Source organism: Microcaecilia unicolor, chromosome 3 (genome assembly GCF_901765095.1).
Source record: "Microcaecilia unicolor chromosome 3, aMicUni1.1, whole genome shotgun sequence".
NCBI classification, from domain to species: domain Eukaryota; kingdom Metazoa; phylum Chordata; class Amphibia; order Gymnophiona; family Siphonopidae; genus Microcaecilia; species Microcaecilia unicolor.
Genome location: NC_044033.1, coordinates 49,700,609 through 49,722,808, shown reverse-complemented (window position 1 = coordinate 49,722,808; position 22,200 = coordinate 49,700,609). Strand labels below are relative to the sequence as shown.

The 22,200-nt window shown below is 41.2% G+C and overlaps 1 protein-coding gene across 3 annotated transcripts in view; it reads left to right on the top strand.

Annotated features, from left to right (window-relative positions):
- MAP4K3 (mitogen-activated protein kinase kinase kinase kinase 3) overlaps positions 1-11,027 on the top strand; it is a 363,843-nt gene extending 352,816 nt beyond the window's left edge. For all 3 annotated transcript variants that reach the window (XM_030195906.1, XM_030195907.1, XM_030195905.1), the window contains 5 exons: positions 240-308; positions 406-498; positions 3,868-3,938; positions 6,994-7,049; positions 9,696-11,027. In XM_030195906.1, the coding sequence (XP_030051766.1) occupies positions 240-308; positions 406-498; positions 3,868-3,938; positions 6,994-7,049; positions 9,696-9,783 (377 nt within the window). In that variant the 3' untranslated portion in view covers positions 9,784-11,027. The remainder of the gene's footprint in view (positions 1-239; positions 309-405; positions 499-3,867; positions 3,939-6,993; positions 7,050-9,695) is intronic.
- Positions 11,028-22,200: the final 11,173 nt, after the last annotated feature.

The window sequence follows — 22,200 nt, the reverse complement described above, 5'->3', positions numbered from 1 at the left end:
GTTTTCGGTGAGCCTGGTAGCTAGGGATTCCTATATATAGGTATAAAATAGGTGCAATTTTGGACATTTTTACGTGTGCCCTATCCCTTTAAAGTCCTGTATTCCTAACCATGTAGCCCACTTTTCCTCCAAATAATCCATCTCTACTGCAATACGTTACAACATTTTAACTGTTTCATCTGGTGTGGTGTCATACACATGGTAACAAAAATAATCATTCTTTTTGTTTAATTCCTTAGATACCCCTCAAACAAGCGTTATACATGTGACACAGCTGGAAAGAGATACCATTTTAGTTTGTTTGGATCGTAAGTTTCTTAATTATGAATAAATATAGAGTAACATATATATTTGTATACTTATTGTAATTTCATTGTGACTAATGCGACATTATTCATTTCTTAGGTTGTATAAAAATAGTAAATCTGCAAGGCAGATTAAAATCCAGCAGGAAACTGTCATCTGAACTCACATTTGATTTCCAGATTGAATCTATAGGTGAGTAGATCTTTAAAACATTTTAGTGTACTTTGTAACCTGTGTGTATGCGTTTTCTTTTTGATTAAAGGCATATCAAAATGTGAAAAGGAATGAGCATTTCTTTTAACACTGCACTGTAATAACCATGTTAGATTAGGACAGCAACAGTAGTACCCCAACCCTTGTTCCCAGAAGCTTGCTGCTAATTTTGACAACGATAATGTGTTTTCTTAATAAAAGCAGAGGGATTTTTGAAATACGCCTGAGTGACAGCACAGCTTCTGCTTTTGTTATTTATCTGTTTTTACCTTTAATAGATATATTCAGTAACTGCATAGCACAGAATGTGAATGTATTAATGTTTAAGTTCAATTTAATCTTGATATACTTCAAAATCATAACAACATAAGAGTAGCCATACTGGGTCAGACCAGTGGTGCATCTAGCCCAGTATCCCATTTCCAAACAATGGGAAGCCAGGTCACAAGTACCTGGCAGAAACCCAAATCGTGGCAACACTCCATACTACAAATCCCAGGGCAAGCAATTGCTTCCCATGTCTGTCTCAATAGCAAACTATGGACTTTTCCTCCAGGAACTTGTCCAAACCTTTTTTAAACCCAGATACACTAATTGCCGCTACCACATCCTCTGGCAAAGAGTTCCAGAGCTTAACTGTTCGTTGAGTGAAAAAATATTTCATTCTATTTGTTTTAAAAATATTTCCATATAACTTCTTCGAGTATCCCCTAAGAGTGTCCCCCTAGTCTTTGTACTTTTGGAACGAGTAAAAAAAAAATGGATTTACTTCTACACCACTCAGGATTTTGTAGATCTCAGTCGTCTCTCTCCTCATCAGTCTCTTTTCCAAGCTGAAGAGCCCTAACCAAAGAGTATTTTTGGTCTTCCCTTTCCTAATAATTCCAAAAGGTTCTGGGTGCTGTTGAGAGCCGAAGGGAATGGCTTTGAACATATCTAAGCAGTTTACAAAAACACTGTAAGGAGACAGCATTCAATACAGTGGAAACCGAGACCAGGGTTGAAGATATAAGAAACAGAGGAAAGTACAAAAGGAAAACAAGTTACAATCTCACAGGTGGTGAAGGTGGGTGGTAAAAATGCAGGGGAAAACCAACTGGTAATATTCTGCTCAGTGAAATTTTATAAAATGCCAGGTAGGATCAGGTTAAGGTTGCAAAAAGGCTTAGATGAAAGGATGTTTTAAGATTGCTTTAGAAATTTTGGAAGGAGAGTTCACTGTAATGTGTGCAAAAGACAACTCATGATTTTTCATTTGGCACACATAAAGGGCAAATCTAAAACTAGGGCCCCGATGATCAATTCCTCGCGCTGTTCCAAAACAGCACCCTAAAAATAGCACCGGAACAGCGCAGGGAATTAACTCTGTAATAATCAATGCTAATAACATGCAAATTTAGGAACGTTATTAGTGTTGATCATCGTGGGGGAAAGTGCGGGAGGATTGTGCCTAAGAAAGTCCCTTACATGGTGGGGAAGCCCCACCCAGTGCATCCCAGGATGCTAAGGGCAGGGCACTGGCATTTTAGGTGCGGTGCTGGAAGGAGGAGGTACGGGTGAGGGGACTGCTAGACCACCATGGCAGTATGTTGCCCACTGGGCCACCAGGGAGTCATTTTTGTATCCGGGGGGGGGGGGGGTAGAGGGAATAGAGGTCCAATGGACTTCAGCCCCCCTGTGCCCTCGTGTCACTGGAGGTCTGCTGGACCTCCAGCCCCCTCCCCCTGTGTCGCTGGCTGGGTGGGCACTATGCCACCAGGGGGCCTTAGCTGTTGGGGGGTCCGGAGGTCTACTGGACCCCTAGGACTGACGGTGACAGCCCAGGCTACCTGGCTTGAACGGGGGGGGGGGGGCAGAACTTAACCTTAATGCCAACTCTGAGCTAGCGTAGGGTTAAGGTGCTATTCTGCCTGTATGATGAGAATGCTGTTCTCTGATCATTTGGGTGGAATACCGCAGAGCTCATTTAAATCTAATTTAAATGAGCTCTTCTGTATTCCCTGGCATGAGCACTGTAGACCCCTATGATCATTTGTGCGATGGTAAATGTGCTAGTGGCCTCTAGCGCCCGCATTTACCTTTTATCATTGGGTCCTAGGTGCCTGAGGTTAGGCAACACTTTGCATAGGCATATGTACCAAAAAATAGCACCTGTGCACATAAGCACCCTAAACAGTATTCTTTAAGGGCACACAAGTGCTATAGCTTGCAAATGCATGGGTGGTATACATATGGGTGGAATATGAGTGTGCCTCCAAGTTACACATGCAACTTATAGATAAACTATGTGCATCCTTGCTGCATTTAAGCATTCTTAACTTTACCAACTCTGGCTGATGTAACTGTGGGTGCATAAATGTAAGACGCACCTCCTTTGTCGTTGATGGGCCAAGTAGCCTTGGTAAAGATGATTATACTACCAAAATTGTTATAGCCATTGCAAACCATGCCGCTCTGGGTGAAATGAAAGGATGAGAACCTATTTTGTTCCACTGTCACAGAGTTTATATGGCGGGCAATCTGCTGCTCAGAAGCAGTCATGGGTTTTCCAGCCTGTCAAACCTGCTTCTTTTTCAGTAGAAGAAATTTGACTGAGCCTTACCACCATATCCCAATCATTACTCAAGTTGTTGCTTTAAATAATGTCTATATTTTTCGAGAATCTTTTGGGAGCTGTGAAATCTAAACTGAACATTTTAACTGTAAATGTGGGAGAGTTGGATTTTAGGTTAAAGAAGTCTGATAGTTCTCAGAAGACTATTATATAGGACAATATGTTTCTTCGTGGCAAAGTGTGGAAGGCTTTGAAAATGTGATAAGGCATAATGTGCATTTTATGTATTTTTCCCACATAAATTAAGAGGGGCAATTTAGAAAGGACATCCAATTCAGAATATGAACAACCAACTCAGAATGTCAGAAATGGACATCCATCTCACATGTATAGAACATGATACAACTTGTTCTAAAATACATGTGATATAGATGTCCATGTACTGAAAACATCCAGTATGAATGTCCATTTTACAAACTGAAACATCCAAATTATGAACATGTTAAAAAAGGAACATGGATGTCTGTGTGGCAGCATAGAAGGTCCATCTTATAAATTGACCACACAGGATGTCAGTGCAGAGCATTTGCTGATGTGTTTTGTTTTTGGGGGGGTTTTTTGCTTGTAGTTACAATGTGTTGTAATATGTTCTCAACTATTCTGTATGTTTTATTTAACTGCTTTGCTTTCTATAAAAGTTTGTATAAAAAAATGTAAAGTTTGATCAAGATTTATTTTATTATATAGTAATTTCATGGGTACATTACAAAAGTATTAAATGCTTTTCTTCCTAGTTTGTTTACAAGACAGTGTTTTGGCCTTCTGGAAACATGGGATGCAAGGAAGAAGCTTTAGATCAAATGAGGTGAGTCATGACTTTAGTTACTACAAGTCAGGCTTACTGTTAATGACACTGAATATCCACAAAATAAATTTCAATTTCAAATGATGTATGATTTCCAAACAAAGTAATAAATATTTAGGAGCAATCTATGGTTCTCTCAATATTCCTGTGAGAAATTTGAGTGTACTAATGGAGGCTACAGAGCAGCACTTCTCAAATGTAAGTTGTGACCCCAAATAGGTCCAACAGATCTGCATTAGGGTTCACAAACTGGATTAGCAAAAAATAATAATAATTTGTCAGCGCCTCCCATTGAGTCCATATGCTATAAATTAAGCCTCCACAAGCTCCATGGAATGTAGGGGATGATGGCAACATCAGCTGTGATGCTGTAGGACTGCTGGAAACAGTGGCACAAATAAAAAGAAAGGGCCTGTGAGGGTCACATGCATTTCTGTAGCCATTAAACCAGAGTTATAACCACAGGAAGTTTGATAACTACTGCTACAGAGTCAACTGAGAGGGGGACAGTAGTATATAAAGGCTTAGCCAGACTCAACAGAAGCACTATCTTTCCCCACAACCCCCAAAGCTTACTCTCTTTAGATTCTTCCCACCCAGGAGAGTAGAAGAAAGGGGTAGGAAAATGAGAGAGCCATACAGTGGCATTGCTAGGAATGAATGGGCCCCAGGCAGAAAAATTAAGATGGGTTTCTATGACATTAGGAACTTGAGGTGGGAAAGTACCTTCAGACCTCCAGTAACCAAGCCCTGCCAGTGCTGATTACCTTAAGCAGACAAATTTGAAGGTAGTCAGAAGTGGGGGATGTTTGAGAGAAAGGGAGAGATGCCAGATCATGGGCAGGGAGGAGGAAAGTGGAAAGAGAATGCTGGTCCATGAAAGGAGGGGAGGGTTGAGCTGGTAGGCCTTTGGTTAGGTTTGCTCAGTGGTAGCTATGTCTCTGGAATTATGCATGCAAGAACCAAAAGGGCTGTGCCTCGGTTGTCTGAGCTGACAGTTAGTGTATGTCATAGTTGCCCTTTTCAGTATCTCAGGGTGACTAGCTGGCCATATATATATATATATATAATAGATTCCCAGAACCAAACCTATAGTACATAAATGCTGATGCACATTTTTACAGGTTTACACTTGCTTGAAAAAGTGCCAAACACACCAAGAAGTGTTCCCTACGAAAGAAGATGCAGTACAAGGAGTAGGGAATGGACATGGGGCAATCAATCCAGGAGGGACACCAAAAGCTGAGCAGATAAAATCTTTGTTGCCAATGACCAGATATAAGAGACTTGACACGGTTCCGTGTTTCAGCAAATGGTATGCCTGCCTCAGGAATCAACGTATCTGTGTCAATTGTGGATATATTTTCAGTTGTGCAACCTTGTAGCTGAAAAGCTACCTTTGCTAAAATGTCCAGTAACAGTTCAAAAAAACTCAGCCAGAATTCGTAGTGCACTGGGCCCCCTGACATGCCAGGACACCAACCGGGCACCCTAGGGGGCACTGCAGTGGACTTCACAAATTGCTCCCAGGTGCATAGCTCCCTTACCTTGGGTGCAGAGCCCCCCAAAACCCACTCCCCACAACTGTACACAACTACCATAGCCCTAAGGGGTGAAGGGGGGCACCTAGATGTGGGTACAGTAGGTTTCGGGTGGGTGGGTTTTGGAGGGCTCACATTTACCACCACAAGTGTAACAGGTGGGGGGGGGGGGGGTGGGCCTGGGTCTGCCTGGCTGAAGTGCACTGCACCCACTAAAACTGCTCCATGGACCTGCATGACATTTCAGGCTGACATAGAGGCTGGCAAAAAACATTTTTTAAGTTTTGTTTTTTTGTTTAACTATGTGTGGTGACAAATCAGCACATGCTTTTACATGCAGAGCTGGTGGTTGGGAGGCGGGGCTATTGTGGGCAGACATATACGGTCTGTGCTGGGGCTGGTGGTTGGGAGGCAGGACTAGTGCTGGGCAGACTTATACGGTCTGTGCCAGAGCCGGTGGTGGGTGGCAGAGATAGTGCTGGGCAGACTTATATGGTCTGTGCCAGAGCTGGTGGTTGGGAGGCGGGGTTGGTGGTTGGGAGGCGGGGATAGGGCTGGCCGGACTTATACGGTCTGTGCACTGAAGAGGACAGTACAAATAAAAAAAGTAGCACATATGAATTTATCTTTTTGGGCAGACTGGATGGACCGTGCAGGTCTTTTTCTGCCGTCATCTACTATGTTACTATGTTACATGTGCCCTGTGGAGGCATTTCCAAAAGCATTGTTCGGGTTGAGCAAGGGCACACTTGCTATGTACCCAAGAGTTTTATAACATATACGAGTGCATGCGTAGAGTACATGCCAACATTTACGCCGCGCTTTAAACAATTTTCTTGATGCTGAGTATTTTTGAACTGTTACTGGACATTTTAGCAAAGGTAGCTACAAAGTTGCACAACTGAAAATATATCCACAATTGACACAGATAACGTTGATTCCTGAGGCAGGCATACCATTTGCTGAAACACGGAACCGTGTCAAGTCTCTTATATCTGGTCATTGGCAACAAAGATTTTATCTGCTCAGCTTTTGGTGTCCATCCTGGATTGATTGCCCCATGTCCATTCCCTACTCCTTGTACTGCATCTTCTTTCGTAGGGAACACTTCTTGGTGTGTTTGGCACTTTTTCAAGCAAGTGTAAACCTGTAAAAATGTGCATCAGCATTTATGTACTATAGGGTTGGTTCTGGGAATCTATTTTATAGAGGTACTTTGGAAGGCTAATTGCTTTCAAAATATGCTTCATAGTCTTCAAATAGGCATCTTTTTGGACTTACCACATGAACATCATATTATAAAAACAGACCCTTTGTGTACACTGATATTTTTTTTCATATTTTGTATTGTCAGAATCCATCATGCAGAAGAAAATATTAAACATACAAGTTACCCAAAATCCATATGTACATTTTTACCCATGAATAGAAAAATTCAAGGGTCTCAAAATGTCAAAATCTGCTCAGTGATTCACTCAGTTTTCCTTTTGCTAACTGTATTAATTTATTGACAGACCACACAGGAAATTTCAGACAGTACCAGGATATTCAGGCTTCTGGGGTCTGACAGGTAAATGGAAAGAATAAAACTTGATCCTCATGTAGTACCAAACATGTAATAATCTTTCTTTTTTATGGTAGTCTTTTTTTTTTATGCCTCCGTGAAAATTATTTTCAGGATATGTATTGAATTTATTAATATACTTCACGATGTATATTTAGACAGGTAAATTGAAAACTTGTCTAATTTAATAGTAATGTGCTAACAATTTCAAATATGTTACCAATTTGAGCAAACTTGGACTTTTTAATGACTAAAATGGATATGTCAGGTAAAGAAGTATGCTAAGTTATTTCCACAGTTCAAAAGGAGTAAGATGATGTTTCTTCTAACTGGGCACACTGGAAGAAGGGAATGCTGTGTCATATCTTATCAATTTGTGCTATAGGAAAGCAGAGAGAGCTAAGACAGGGTTTTTGGAGGAGCTATTTCTCCATAACATACATTTTTAGTTTAGGGATGCTCATGCATTCTCACTGACTTTACTTTCTATCACAGATGTTTACCCAGCCCAGTAGCGATATGGGACAATTTTCTATGAGACTTTATAAACCACTTAGATTTTTGATATATTTGCGATATATCAAACTGAACTTGAACTTCAGTGAATTTGCCCCATCATGTAATTATGACAACTAAATTGGAGACCCCATGGTCTAGCTACCAAATTAGTAGATCTGTCATCAGAAATGTGAGGAATCCGTACAGGAAAGACACATTTTACACAGAAACTTGCACCTTGTGCAGTACTCCCTTGTCAGTAGCAGAAGTTCAAATTAAGAACCTTCAAGCAAAATATCACAAAGGGTCCCAACCACAAGGGGATCCACGTCTGCATATATATTTAAAAAATGTTATCACTCACAGTAGTACAAATTTACAACATTATCAACAAAATATTGTGCTAATCAGTGTTTTTCTCAACATTTACACGTTTGATACCATACTTCTCAGAAATATTTGGCAGCCAGGTGGCATGAAGAAGTACTGCCCTGCAGTGACAAAAGGAAGCAAGTTTCTATTTTTACTGATTGGGATCTCATGACAAATTTGAAGCACATACCTTCCGTTACCACTTGTGCACGACTTCGACATTGTTATTTGTGGGTCCTGCACAGGGCATATTTTCCGCAACAGTATTTGGGTGGGACCAGTTTTCCTTTCTGTCTGAAATGTGGATGAAAGATTAGTTCCTTCTTTCACTTGTTTTTGGTCTGCCCTGTGATACAGAATTTTGGGGGTAAAATGACACGATATATGGGAGGTTGTTGGGAGGGAGGGTTGTGTGGATCAGTGGAACAGTTATTGTTGGATAAACCTGAGGCATTTTGTGGGAGGGACAAGGGTAGGACCCTTTTCTTCCGCAAAATGAGCCTGGTATCTTATAGTACTGAACTTAAGCTGAACCTCCGGTGTATTGGCATTGGAGGAGTTACATTTATTAGCAATGTGGGAAACTACAGATGCTAGGGATTTTCCCAAACATAAAAAGAGGTTCTTGTTGGTATGGGGTGTCTGTTTACAGACACAGCCCTTACAGTCGTAGTTTGATCCTTAACGTTGTATAGAATGGATAGTCATCTGAACCAGGCCTGCTGCCTATTTTGGACAGTTCCTTGGAGCTGGGGGGAGGGCGGTTTGGGTTGCAGGAGGTCTTCCATTTTCTCTTTGCTCATTATAGGCTCGAAGGGCATAAGAGTACAGACCCTTTGTAGCTGCTATATAGTCCTGTCCATAAGCAGTGGGTCGGTGGGTGAGGGACTCTTAGGTTGTTGCATTTTTGAGGTTAGTATTCTTCTTTGAGGGTAGGTGGGTATTTAGTATTTTTCCAAATAAATTCAGCTGCTATATTTTTGTTGTTTCTCAGGTTATATACTTAGTAGGCTAGGGATGGGTTAGGGGTGGGGGGATACATATTGTTAAAAGTTTGATAACTGACTTTATCATTCTGGTTTTTGTTTTATTGAGTGTGTTTGTATTGTTGGCTATGTTGCCTTTGACTTGTCTGAAACAAAAAAAATTAAAAAGAAAACTATAATTCCCATTGATTGTATGGGAAAATAAAAATGCACACTAATCGTATTTTGGCAGAATTGTAATATGGGTAGACAATGCAACTTAATGGTAAAAATACCTCCTGATCTTTTTTTTCTATTTGGCATCCACCTCAAGGAATTGAAAAAACATAGGATTCAATTTCTGTTGACTGCAAATTTTAAATACGTAATCACACTTGCCTTTACTGAATACTGTATTTCTAAAATGTCACAGAGATTATAGTAGTTGTAAAAATAATATTTGAAAGTTACAAAACAGTCTTCTGAGCCCTCTTCCTCAAGTTCCCAGGTCTGTGTTATTTCTCCTTCCCCTTACATACAGTTCAGCTAAGTGGATGGGCAATAACTTTAACTGAGTTTAGTCAGTTTTTCCTTTAATTTTCATGCTATTTATAAATAGCTGTCACTGTTCCACTTATAATACAGCTCTACAATTTCATTTGTAGTATTGTATAGCTTAGAAAGCAATATTTTAAAAAAATGGAAGCACACGAGTAAATGCTATTGAGGTAATTTCTTGTAATTTTATCAGAATCGCTATTGCGTTGATGATTTTTTTTATAGTGTCATATACCTTTTCTCTTTTCTTTTTTCATAGGGTGGTGGTGCTGGAAAGTAGGCCGACTGATAACCCTACAGCCAATAGCAATTTATATATCCTGGCAGGCCATGAAAACAGTTATTGAGGAGACAACTAACCATTACTATATAGTAGTTACATCACAAGAAAACGCTACTGCTGTACTGCAAAGGAATGCATGAAGTTGCACAAAAGCTGCAGTAACCTGCACTTATTTTTATATAATTTATTGTGGCCTGAGGCAGAGACAAGGACACATATATATGTCTGTTCCTGAGCGTCCATATTGCGGAAGACATATGCCAGGACTAAGTGTAGATACGATCCTTTTATGATGTACAAGTCTCAACTGTACAGATGTGAAGGTTGTTCAGGATGCAGAACTGTATTTTGATGAGGTATAATTTTAAGGACTTCAGGCTGAGAATTTTCCTTCTCTGGCTATGTTATAAATTGGAGATGCTAGCAAGGAACACATAATATGTTTATTAATTAACACTATTGTATATTTTATTATATGTAATTTAGTGCTATAAATATAAATCTTGTAACTTTTAAAACTTGTAATCTAGGCTGTAATTTTATAATCTTGTTTTTAATTTTAATGCAAGTACACTGGCATCTATATTTGCACAAAGTATTGATATGTGATATAATTAGACATAAAGGTAGGCTGTGACTTGGTGAATATGCATCAGCTTCACATGATCTTTTTTTGTTGTTGTTCATTTGTTAGTATTGTTTCCTTGTGAAACAAAAACAACTAGTCACCTTGGTTCTCTGTATTTAAGCAAAACCTAATAAGAATCTTTCTGTGTGCTTGAAAACAAGTCTTCTCACCTGGTTTGATTCAGAATAGTGGTACTGTGATGTGGCACTGCAGGAGTTGTTTGATTTATAAATAGCACAAGAAGTGACAGAAATTATATATAGCATTTATTTTGAGTGCGTACTACACATTTCATTCATATGATGACACTAAAGAACTGCAACATTCCTTGCTGTGCAAATTATTTAAATTACAGGTTGTATGTTGAACTTTGTTTTGCCTTATTGTCATCTTTAGGATGTTAACTAATGGCCAAAATAATTTAGTTACTACCTCATGCAAACAATGTAATGAATACTACACATCATAGGAACTTAGATTTGGATGGAAGTTTATTTTAATGATTATTTACCAGTGGAGTATGTAGATACCAAGTTCGGTAGAATGCACAGTTTTGGCTCTTTTTTGTATGTATTGTGAGTAACGTATACTAAAAAGAGGTGAAGTTGTAAGTGATCAATGGTCTGCATTATTGATATGGTAATGATTTTGGACGTTCTTGATTGTATATAATGTAAAAAATAAACATGTTTTTAACAAATTGTCCATTTCCATCCCTGACAAATCAAAAAAAGAAATACACTGTTCTATAGTATTCAGAACTTGAATAATAATTTTGTATAATTAAGTTACTAAATTATAGCATGTTTGGTACAGAGACATGAGTTATAGCCAGGTACTCAGATCCATGGGTGCATGTAGTTTCAATTTTTTTGACTAATTGGCATTGTGTAAGTTTCTGTACGTTACTTCTAGCATGTCCATGTGTAACAATAATATCACAAATGGAGAGTAACAGCAGGCATAAAATGGAAACGCTTAGCACTGGAGCAGCGGGGTGGGTGGGTCTCCTCAGAGCAGTAGTGGCAGAAAAGTGGTGGGAGAGAGATCAGCCTCCCCTACCCCCACCAAAGACTAAAGAAACAGCAGCAGCATCAAAATGACTTCAGGAATCCCAGGCTGTCAGGGTGAGTGCCTTCCTTTCTGTACCAAGAGCTGTGTTCCCTTCCCGTTTGTTTTCTTATGAGATGGGTGTGCCCTCCTGTTTCTAGCCCTGTCTCCCTGTGTCTTATCTGATTGGCTCTTGCTGAACCCAGCCAAGAGAAACAGGTATTGCATGCCTTGCTTCTGGGTTGGACCAGCACTGGATCATTAACTGTGATACTTATGGTTCTTGTGATTCCCATGTTCTGTGGTTCTTGTCTCTCTTCTGAGTTTCCAACTGGCTGTGATTCCTGGTTTTCTATGCTTGTACTCATTCTCCTCTGTTCTGGTTCTGTGTTTCCATTCCAGCTGGCCCTGACTCATTGACTCATGTATCCTTGGATTCCTTGTCAGTGCTCCTGCCTGTGGATCATACTTTATGTTCTATGTCTGTCCATGCACTCCCACAAAGTAGTTTGCTATATAGATAGATATAGATATCTTGAACTTGTGTATTGTGAGGCCATTGAAGATTAAACTACTTTTAGACCTACTGTGGTGTGATACGTGGAGGAGTAGCCTAGTGGTTAGTGCAGTGGACTTTGATCCTGGGGAACTGAGTTTGATTCCCGCTGCAGCTCCTTTTGACTCTGGGCAAGTTATTTAACCCTCCGTTGCCCCTGGTACAAAATAAGTACCTGAATATATGTAAATCGCTTTGAATGTAGTTGCATAAACCTCAGAAAGGTGGTATATCAAGTCCCATTTCCCTTTCCCTTACTAGGGAGACCAATCCCTTGTGGCCACCTATGCCCCAGCCAGTTCCCCTCAAACAGGCCCTAATAACTGAAGAAGCAGTGCTAAGTGAGCAGTGTGACTTTTGGAAATCACCAGGTTCTAGTATCCTAAGACCCAGAAGTGTGGTAGACAGATCTGGTGGCTTCCTGTGCTATGGCTGTCTGCCCCAGTAACTTTCAGCTTGCCAACTGTGTGGACTTAGTGTGGAGGTAAAAGGGAGCAGGGCAAGATAGGATGTCATGCATAAGCAAACTAGGCATTGCCTAGGACCCCAAAGTGTGGAGAACGCTGTCAGATATCCTTTTTTTTTTTTAAATTCTGCCCAGGCCCCCATAAAATTCACTGCTGCTGCACTGGCCTGTTTGGGACAAAACCTGGTGTGATCAGTCACCTGTCAATCCCCCATCTCCCTGGAGACATTAGGCCAGTTTACAGGAAGAGGTGGCCACTGCACATTGGGACTGCCTGTTGCCTTCAAGATCCTGTCAGAAGTAAACTCACAGCATCCAAAGGTGCAAGAAGCAGTGAGCAGCCAAACAGATTCCAAGATTTTGAGGCTGAGGAGACTGCTTGCTGGGTCTGGTAGGTAACAGTGGAGAGGTGGGGGCAGCTGCCATCTGGGGCATGGGAGTAAGAATACTTCCTGGGGTTTGGGAGTATTTCTAAACCACAAAAATCTATATAATAATTACAGCTCAAAACCATGTTTTTTATGTTGTCAGGGAAAATAATGCCAAAATAATTATAGGTGGGTGTGTAGAAGGGGATTATTTTTTTTAACTTTAAAACAGTGGTTTTGAAGACTATGCTGCTTATTTTGAAATTAGTGTATTATTATGGGATCACTGTCTTCATTAATCCACACAGATCATTATGGATTAACTTTGATGTTTGATTTGACCTGTTGTGGCTTGTTTATGGAAGTGGTATATATATCACTTTGGGGGTTATTTTTAAAGCCTTATTCGCAATGTCCACGTGGAAATTCCAGCAATGTGTAAACAGCTATTTTAGACAGGGCTCAATTTATAAATGAATGTCTATAATATGTAGCATTTGTAAGGAGGTGGGTTGGGGGCATGGTTTAGTCATGGTCTGGGAACGTACAAAATCTACATGTATATTCCCTATGTATGACCTAATATTCTTTATGTGCCCCCACAATTGTATAGATTTTTTTTAAGTGTTTGTTTCAGCCAGCCCTATACAGGAGGGATTAAGTTAATTATTCTCCTTAATCCATTTCCCATTGCAAATTGGTAATAAATAAAAATTGTTACCTCTGTATTTAACTAGCATCATTCACATGATTTGCAAAATGGTTGATATACATGTGTAGGTTATGAAATAACAACCTTACATGTGTGTCGGCACTTACACTTGTAAGTTGCTGCGGGCCTTCCATTGATTTTTCCCATGTATTTATTTGTAAAATGGCTGCTCCCAATGCATTTGCCAGCTAATATGTGCAGTCCTACAAGTATTTTAGAAATGACTCTACAATGGCAGATTCTTTTCTAAAATGATTATGCCCCAACCTGAATGTCTCTGTTCTACGTAAAATGGGCTCCATATGTTTTAGGCAGTGTATGCATGTTAGTATCTCAATGAATATATATGGGATATGATTTAAGTCTCAAATGTACTGTTGATGCTCATCATAGTACTTGCATCATGCCAAAGAGAGCTTCCTTCTGCAGGTCATAAGATGTAACAAGTATCCCAATATGTAGAAACAACTTATCAAGGTGTGCTTGAAAATTCCTTGTTTAAAAAAAGAGATGAACAACAAAACATCATCAAGTGTAACAAGACAGAAAGTGGCTTAGGAGTTAACAAAAAGCAGGCAAGCACACCAATCCTCAGAACACCCAAAAGAAATGCCTGAAAACAATTCCCAGTGCTCCAAAAATATTATGATACATAATTAAGCTATTGTTTTTCTCCAGTTCCAATAGCAAGTCCAAATTTTGTGAAAATTCATGTTAATCAAGCCTGTAGCACCCAATAAAATGGGAAATATTTCTGTATTATTCTGCTACATTTTCTTGCTCTCTGACTCATTGCTTGGTACTGGAAGATCTTCTCTTCACTCAAGGCACAGAATATTAATCAATTGGCACTGATACCTCTGTTAACAATGCTATTCTCATGGTTTTCTCTCATACCACAATGTCTGGTTTTCTTGCATCAAATTTATTCTCAGTTGATTTGAGAGACTCCTGGGTAAACATCATCACTTCATTTTCCGTAATTCCTTCAGGGTCATGATCCCAGTGCTTTGCTGGTACAGTGATATTGTATTTACAAAGTTCCAATGGTTGAGACATGCTGTCTTGTTGTGCCTTTTTGTATATAAAATTCCTCCCATCATAACTTTGCAACCAGTTATAAGGCTCCTTTAGCAGCCTTATCTAATCTAATAAACTTGTATGCACCATCACGCATACATGCACTACATTCTGTTATATGTGTCTTTTTTCACTCCTGCATAAATTCTTGTGACAGTGTACAGTGAAACTCTTGCTTGTCAGACATTTGACTTAAAAGCAGATCAAGGTTCCTTCAAAACTGGTACATATAAGCATGTTTTCATGGGAATCTTAAATCTGTTCCAGCACTAGAGCTTTTTCATCTGCAAGGAAATTTCTGTTTCTCTCGCTAGTTAATTTTATTTATTTCACTATAATTGTGTAAAAAATATGTAGGTGCCTAACTTTCTGAGCAATTTTGTGATTTTATTTATGTATGCATTCTTGTATCCCGCTATATTATCCAAAAACAAGTTTTGGTTCAAAGTGGCTTACAATTTACAGTTAGGCGAAGTTAAAGTAGTGTATTACAGTTACAAGGTGGTATGGTATTTTTAAAACTGCAGTTCACAATGGGCAGTTCCTTGTTACATGTCCATTTCTTTTGTAGTGATAGCGTACTTTGTGTTGCAACTATTCACTTGCTCCACCCCCTGCTATGAGGGCAATTTCAGCTATGCTGAGCTGTGACCATATTAGTGCTACTCCCTCCCTCTAGGTATGACAGCCATATTTAGAACATGGAAAAATTATGACATATAAAGACCATAAGGCCTATCCAGTCTGCCCATCTATACCATCCACTATCCCTTCCTCTCCCTTAGAGATCCTATGTACTCATCCTTAGCGTTCTTGAATTCATACTGTCTTCATCTCCACCACCTCCACTGGGAAGCTGTTCCACATATTCACCACCCTTTCTGTGAAGAAGTATTTCCTTAGATTACTCCTAAGCCTGTCCCATTTCTCCATGCCCCCTCATTCCCGAGCTTCCTTTCAGTTGAAAAAAAAAAAAGTCATAATGGAGGTATTTAAAAATCTCAATCGTATTTCATTTGAAAGTTCTTTTGTCTGCTTTCCCAGACCTACCTAGTGCCTTCATCTTCTGTTCTCCAGCTGAACTTCCCTTTTATGTTGAACAAAATTAATTCTGGCTTTGGTTTCATTTCCAATGTACTTTTAGGGGGTCATATAAATCAGGCAGATTGCATAACAATAGTACCATCACATGATTATCTTTTCATTCCTCCCACATACACCTTAATTTCTCTGTAATCTCTAGTATAGCATTTCTTGGGATTCGGTCTCATATAGCATATGTTTTAAAGCAACAACAGTTTATTATGTAGATTGCATACTACATGCAGTTCTTTCCAGTGATTCCCATATATCTTTGTAGTACCATTGACTGTATTCTGCCATTAAAGCAATCATGGTTCTTGCTTATATATACTACTCAACCCAACTTTCTACTTTTACAGAGGATGCTCCATGCTAATTATGACTCAGGACAGTTTTCTTCCTGAACCTCCGTATCTGGTGGTTCATTGCATATAAAGCAAAGTTACCTGTAGCAGGTGTTCGAGGTCAGCAGAACTAGTATTCTTACAGATGGGTGATGTCCCCGATGGAGTCGCAGTGTGGATGCTACCCAGCATTCATATACCATTAAAAAGTGTTTGGTAGACCCACACCACACATGAGCAAGTGCCTTCCTGCCAACCTGAGTTATGCAGAACCCTCAGTCCAATCCAAAAGCATACAAAAAAGAACACATCTCATAGAGGAGATGGAAGAGTATGCGAGACTACTAGTCCTGCTGTTCTCCAAGAACACCTGCTACAGGTAAGTTCACTTTCTCTGATGACAAGCAGGACTTAGATTCTCACAATGGCAAGACCAACAACACAACCAAAACAGGACCGTTGTGAAGGTGCAGCCTGTAACAGAAAAGAACAGGCCTAGGAGGGGGGAGTTGGATTCTAGACTCCAAATTCTGCAGAACTGTCTGACCAAACCGACTGTTTTGTCATGAATTCAGCAGTAATGAGATGTTGAATGTGTGGACTGAGGACCACGTTGCGGCTCTGCAAATCTCAATAGAGACTAACCAAGTGGGTTACCAACACAGCCATGGCTCTGACATTGTGAACCGTGACATGACCTTCCAAGGTCAGCCAAGCCTTGGGCATAAGTGAAAGAGATGCAGTCTGCCAACCAATTGGATAAAGTGTGTTTACCAATACCAGTGGCTGCCCCCATCCTGTTTGGTGCAAAAGAAACAAAAAGCTGGATGGACTGTCTATGAGCTTTAGTCCAGTCCAGATAGAAGGCCGACTCACTTGCAGTCCAAGGTGTGCAGTGTGCTTTCACCAGGGTGGGCATTAGGTTTTAGAAAAAATGTTGGTAGAATGATTGATTAAGGTGGAACTCCAACACAACCTTAGGAAGGGACTTAGGGTGTGCGTGTGGAGAACTACTCTGTTACAATGAAACCTTGTGTAAGATGTATCTGCTACTAGGGCCTGAAACTCACTAACCCTGGAAGCTGAAGTGACTATCGCCAAAAATGAGACCTTCCAGGTTAGGTACTTCAGATGACAGGAATCAAAAGACTTAAAGGGAGCTTTCATCAGCTGTGTAAGTATGATGTTGAGGTCCCATGACTAAGTTGGAGGTTTGATAGGGGGCTTTGTCAACAGCAAACCTCGTATGACCGAACAGCTAGAGGCTGTACAGAGATGAGCTTACATCCTACACAGTGATGATAAGCATTGATTGCACTTAGATGAACCCTTTCAGAGTTGGTTTTCAGACCAGAATCAGAAAGGTGTAGGAGGTGTTCAAGCATGTTTTGTGTAGGGCAAGTAAGAGGATCTTGGGCCTTGCTCTTGCACCAGACAGCAAACCACCTTCATTTAAAGTATAACACCTCTTAGCGGAGTATTTCCTAGAATAGTAGAACTCTGGAGACACCCGCACGCAGTGGCAGGGATGCAAATTCTATGCCCTCAACATCCAGGCTGTGAGGGCCGGGGACTGGAGGTTGGGATGCAGAAGTGATCCCTCATTCAGCAAGGTGAGGGTCAGAAAGCAATCCAGTCTCCATGATTCTTTGTAGGACAACTCCACAAGAGGGAACCATATCTGCTTCAGCCAGTAGGGCATGATCAGGATCATGGCTCCTCAGTCCTGCTTGAGTTTCAGCAAAGTCTTCCCTATCAGAGAGATGGGAGAATATACATACAGAAGACTCGCCTCCCAATCTAAGAGGAAGGCATTTGATGCTAGCCTGTCTTGTAACCTGAGTCTGGAGCACTACTGGGGGACCTTTGTGGTTGAGATGAGTGGCAGAGATCCACCAAGGGGGGAGGGGGGCCCAACTCTCAGAAGATCTTGCTCAGCCTGTCCACCAGACTGTCTTTCCCCACCAGGTATGTGGCTTGGAGCACCATGCAGCACCCTGGTGAAGTATGAAGTACTCCTGTAGCCAGGACCTGCCCACCATGGGATGCACTAACCTCTCGCACCAAGGATATGTCTTCCAAGAACGTTTGACAGTTGTGTAGTTGGTGATTTGATCATTAGGCATGTAAATAGCTGGGTTGCTGGTGGACGTGAGGATCACGTGGTCACTTGCCTGCCTGTTGCGAAGGTGGCGGACCTCACACATCACCTAGACAGGATCTTAAATAGTGCTGGGGAGGAGCTGGCTGTCTCGGTACATGTGGGTACCAATGACAGGAAAATATGGGGTTCTGAAAGCCAAATTTAGGCTCTTATGGGCCAATGATCAGAAGCATACACGCGTGCTAGAGGCCAATAGCGCAGATGCATGCAAGCAAGGGTCTCCCACATTCATCCCTCATGAAAAGCGGGCAGCTCACCAAAGATAGGTGAAGTTACTGCTGCAAACCTTACACCAGCTAGGAGCTGGCATTAGGGTTTGCTAGTGAGGGAGGAATGAGGGAGACCCACTGAAGAGGTATGACTGGTCTGGGATTTTCTCCCGGATCTGTCAAACCTAAGCCTGCCCCCCCCCCCAAACAGAAGATCTGGAGGTCCGGTGGACCTCTAGGCCCCTACCCCCAAAGCACAAAAAAACCCTAGTGGTCCAGTGGGACTGCTAGCTTCCCCCTCCCACCTCCATGAACAGAAATGCCCTTATGGTCCAGTGGGACTGCTATGTATCTGCTCCCCCTCCCCTGGCAGACTACCTCATGGCTGTGGTAGTGGGAGGAGGGAGGGACTAGCACTTCCTCCTTTTTCAGTGCCTTCTCAAAATGGTGGTGTCCCGCCCTGCCCGGTGCATCCTGGGATGCACTGGGTGGGACTAAGAAGGTGTAGTGATGCCACTGGAAATAGCAGAAAATGCATGTACTACCTGGTGGGTGGCCAGTGGGAGCACTGGACAGCAGGAGCAGAGGCCCTAAGTGGATTGGGGTGGGCCATGGAGTTACCGCAGAGAATACTGGGAAGAATAAGCAGGTGGGCTGCAAGCCTTCTCAGCTCCTAGTAGGTAGCCAGTGGGAGTGCTGGGCAGCAGGAGCGGAGCCCCTGTGTAGATTAGGTTGGACGTGGGAGTTACCCCCGGAGAATGATGAGCGAATATGTAGATGGGCTGCAAGACCTCCTCAGCAACTGGTAGGTAGCCAGTGAGAGCACTGAGCATCAGGAGCATAGGCCAGGAGCTACAACAGAAGTTGAGTGGGATGGAACAGTTGCTTAACCCTAAAATAAGAGGCAACATCATGAAACTAATGATCAGCAGGTTGAAAAAAAATTAAAGAAAGGTTATGTGTAATGCAGTGCATAATTAAACTGTGGCATCTGTAGCCAACGAGTGTGTTCAAAGCAACTAGCATAGAAGGAGGTTTTAAAAGTTTGGCAAAATTCCTAGAGAAAACGTCCATAAAAAAATTATTATCCAAGGAAATTAGCTATGAGAAACAGATCTGCTTCTGGGGATCTGCAACATATTTGTGACCTTACTTACCACTGTTAGGATGTGGGCTCAAGGAATTTTCTTATGTTCATACTCAAGTATAACTCTTAAGAAGTGAGTTAAGACAATTTCACCAGTTTCAGAGAGCAAGTGTGAAACTGTCACTTGTCTAGCTGACATACTTATACTACTTTTGTCAGGAGTATCTACTTGATCCCTCAGTTGGTTCCATCTTCAGCTCAGCTCTGTATTTTGTTAGTTCCTTTTGCATTCAAACAGAACCAATATTTCTGTGGTCAACTTCCAAGACTGCAATTGTTTTAGCTCTCAGAAATCCTCATTGCCCAACATAGCAAGGTTAAGCCTCCATGACTTTCTGGAGGCAAGTGCTTGTGATATACTTAAGGGCAATAGAACTGGGTTATGATCCAAGATGGGTCTGGAAAGTGGTTAATCATATCAAGTGAATTTTAGGGTTAGTAAAACCTAAAAGAAAATGGGAATTGGATATGATCCTCTCTAGTTTCATGAAGAATGTAGACACACACACATCAAAACAGTGTATATAGATATACATCTTGGTCTGGCATTAGTGACCCACACTCCTATCAACTGGTGCCTAATATACTCTTTTAGGTAAGTTCTTGGAAAGTACTGTGTTTGTACAGCTCTTGGATTTTTGTAGGAGAAGATGGTTCTCCATTCCTTTCATTCTAGGTTTCAGAAGGGGGCTAGGACAGAAATGATGCTTGTATCATTCTTGGACCATGTTCAAGTGACAGCTGATCGAAGCCAGGTGTTACTGGATTTGTCATCTGTCTTTGGCATGGATGATCAATATTGTTGCTTTACGAGTTGATTGCTATAGGAATCAACAGTATAGTCTGCAATTGATTACATTATTTTCTGAGTGGGAGAACATTAGAAGTTGGATGGAAGGAATCTTTTTCCAAGCCAATGGAGTCAGCTGTGGTTTATGGCAGAGCTTGGTCCTGTTGCCTTTCTTTTCAAATTTTTTATCTCCTGATCTTAGAGCTAGTCCCAAGATGGGGGGGGGGGGCATTGAGCTTGAGTTTAGTAAGAAAGTGAAGAATTTTTAGGTATTTCTAGATGCAAGTGTGCCCCCTCACCAATCAAAATGTGCCTTTGCTGCAGGCAGGTGGGAGGATTTTCTTGGGGTCACTAATACTACAGGGACTGGGATTGCTAGTCTGGTGAGTAGACATGGGAGAGGCCAGCCCATTTGGGAAGGGTCAGGCGTTAATAAAAAGAATGATTTTGAGGTCACCCACCCCTGCTGAGACTAAAGTAGTGAGGGGGAAGTCCTGGATACAAGAGGAAGGGCTTCTGAAATATCCAGTGGATGAAGCCCCTGCCAAAGGGCAGAGGGTGCCTATGGGGAGGTCCCAACTTGGGAATGGGAATGAGTTCCGGGGGGGGGGGGGGGGGGGTCTACCCCAGGTAGGAGAAATGGGAGCAGGGGAACCTCACTTCTGGAAGGACATTCAATAGGTGTTTGTAGGGGAATCCTGAGCCAGGATGGGACAGAAGTATATAAGAAACCATACTACTGATGATCCATGGCTGTTTGTAATTTCCTCAAAACAGCAAAGGAAATACATTTTAAACTGACCTGGAAATTATATGCCCTGACTGTACATATCAATTTGTGATTATGAACTGTTTCCCAAGTTGTTGTTAAGTAAAGCCAGTTGAAGTTTAATATAATGACCCCCCCCCCCCCCCGGTCCCAGCTACCTGGCCTAGGGAGCTTAGCTGGTGGCCACGGTTGAGAGGCAAGCCGGGGGTTACAGAAGTAGGACAGAATGTTTTATGTCGGGTGGTTATGATGGTTTGTAGTGGATGGTTAAGGTGAATGGTTGATTAGTTATAATTTTGGGGTTGCTGATGCCTAGAGAGAAAAATAGCCAGTAAGAAAAAGAAAATGTTAGTGCCTCTCTATAAATGCAATTCGTGAAACTTCTTTTTGAAAAGGATGGAGCCTGTCCAGAGAGTGGAAACAAAAATGGTCAATAATGTTCAAGATCTAAATCTGTATACTAAAGAAAATGCAAGGGAAGCAGGCCTCTCAATTAAAAGGATGGTCTGGAATGAGGGTCATAGGATAAGGGTGAAATGGTTTACGTATGAAATTAGATAGATAGATAGATAGGATATAGATACATTACCCATTGATGAGGAATTTTATATATATCTACTAAGTATCATGTATGATATTTGAGAGACTATGACACAAGGATAATTTATCCCTCTTCACAGCCAGGGATATGATGGGGCCAGTTTTAAATCCCATGAAGACCATGGCTATAAGATTCAGACTGTCCTATTTCAGGGCCATACATATTTCTTGCCTGGAGCTCTCCGTCTGTCTTTTTTGGTAACATTTACAAGTTACAAAAAAAAATGTATACAGGGGGCAGTCACTAGGAAGAGCAATTCACAGATTCTGCATTCACGCTGGTCAGGTCACATTTCTTGCCTTGTGGCAGAATTCAGTATCTTTTGCAACTGTAGCTGCCATTTCTCCTCTTCTCCCCATTAGACAAGGTTTTTCCTGCTCATTCATTTGTAGGAAGTCTGATTTTTCTCTGTTAGTTTTGGGAAATGTATATCTCTGATGTCTTTACATTTTCCACAATGCAATAGGAAATGCATGTCTGTTTCTCCAGTTTTGCATTGCTGCTTGAGGTTTCC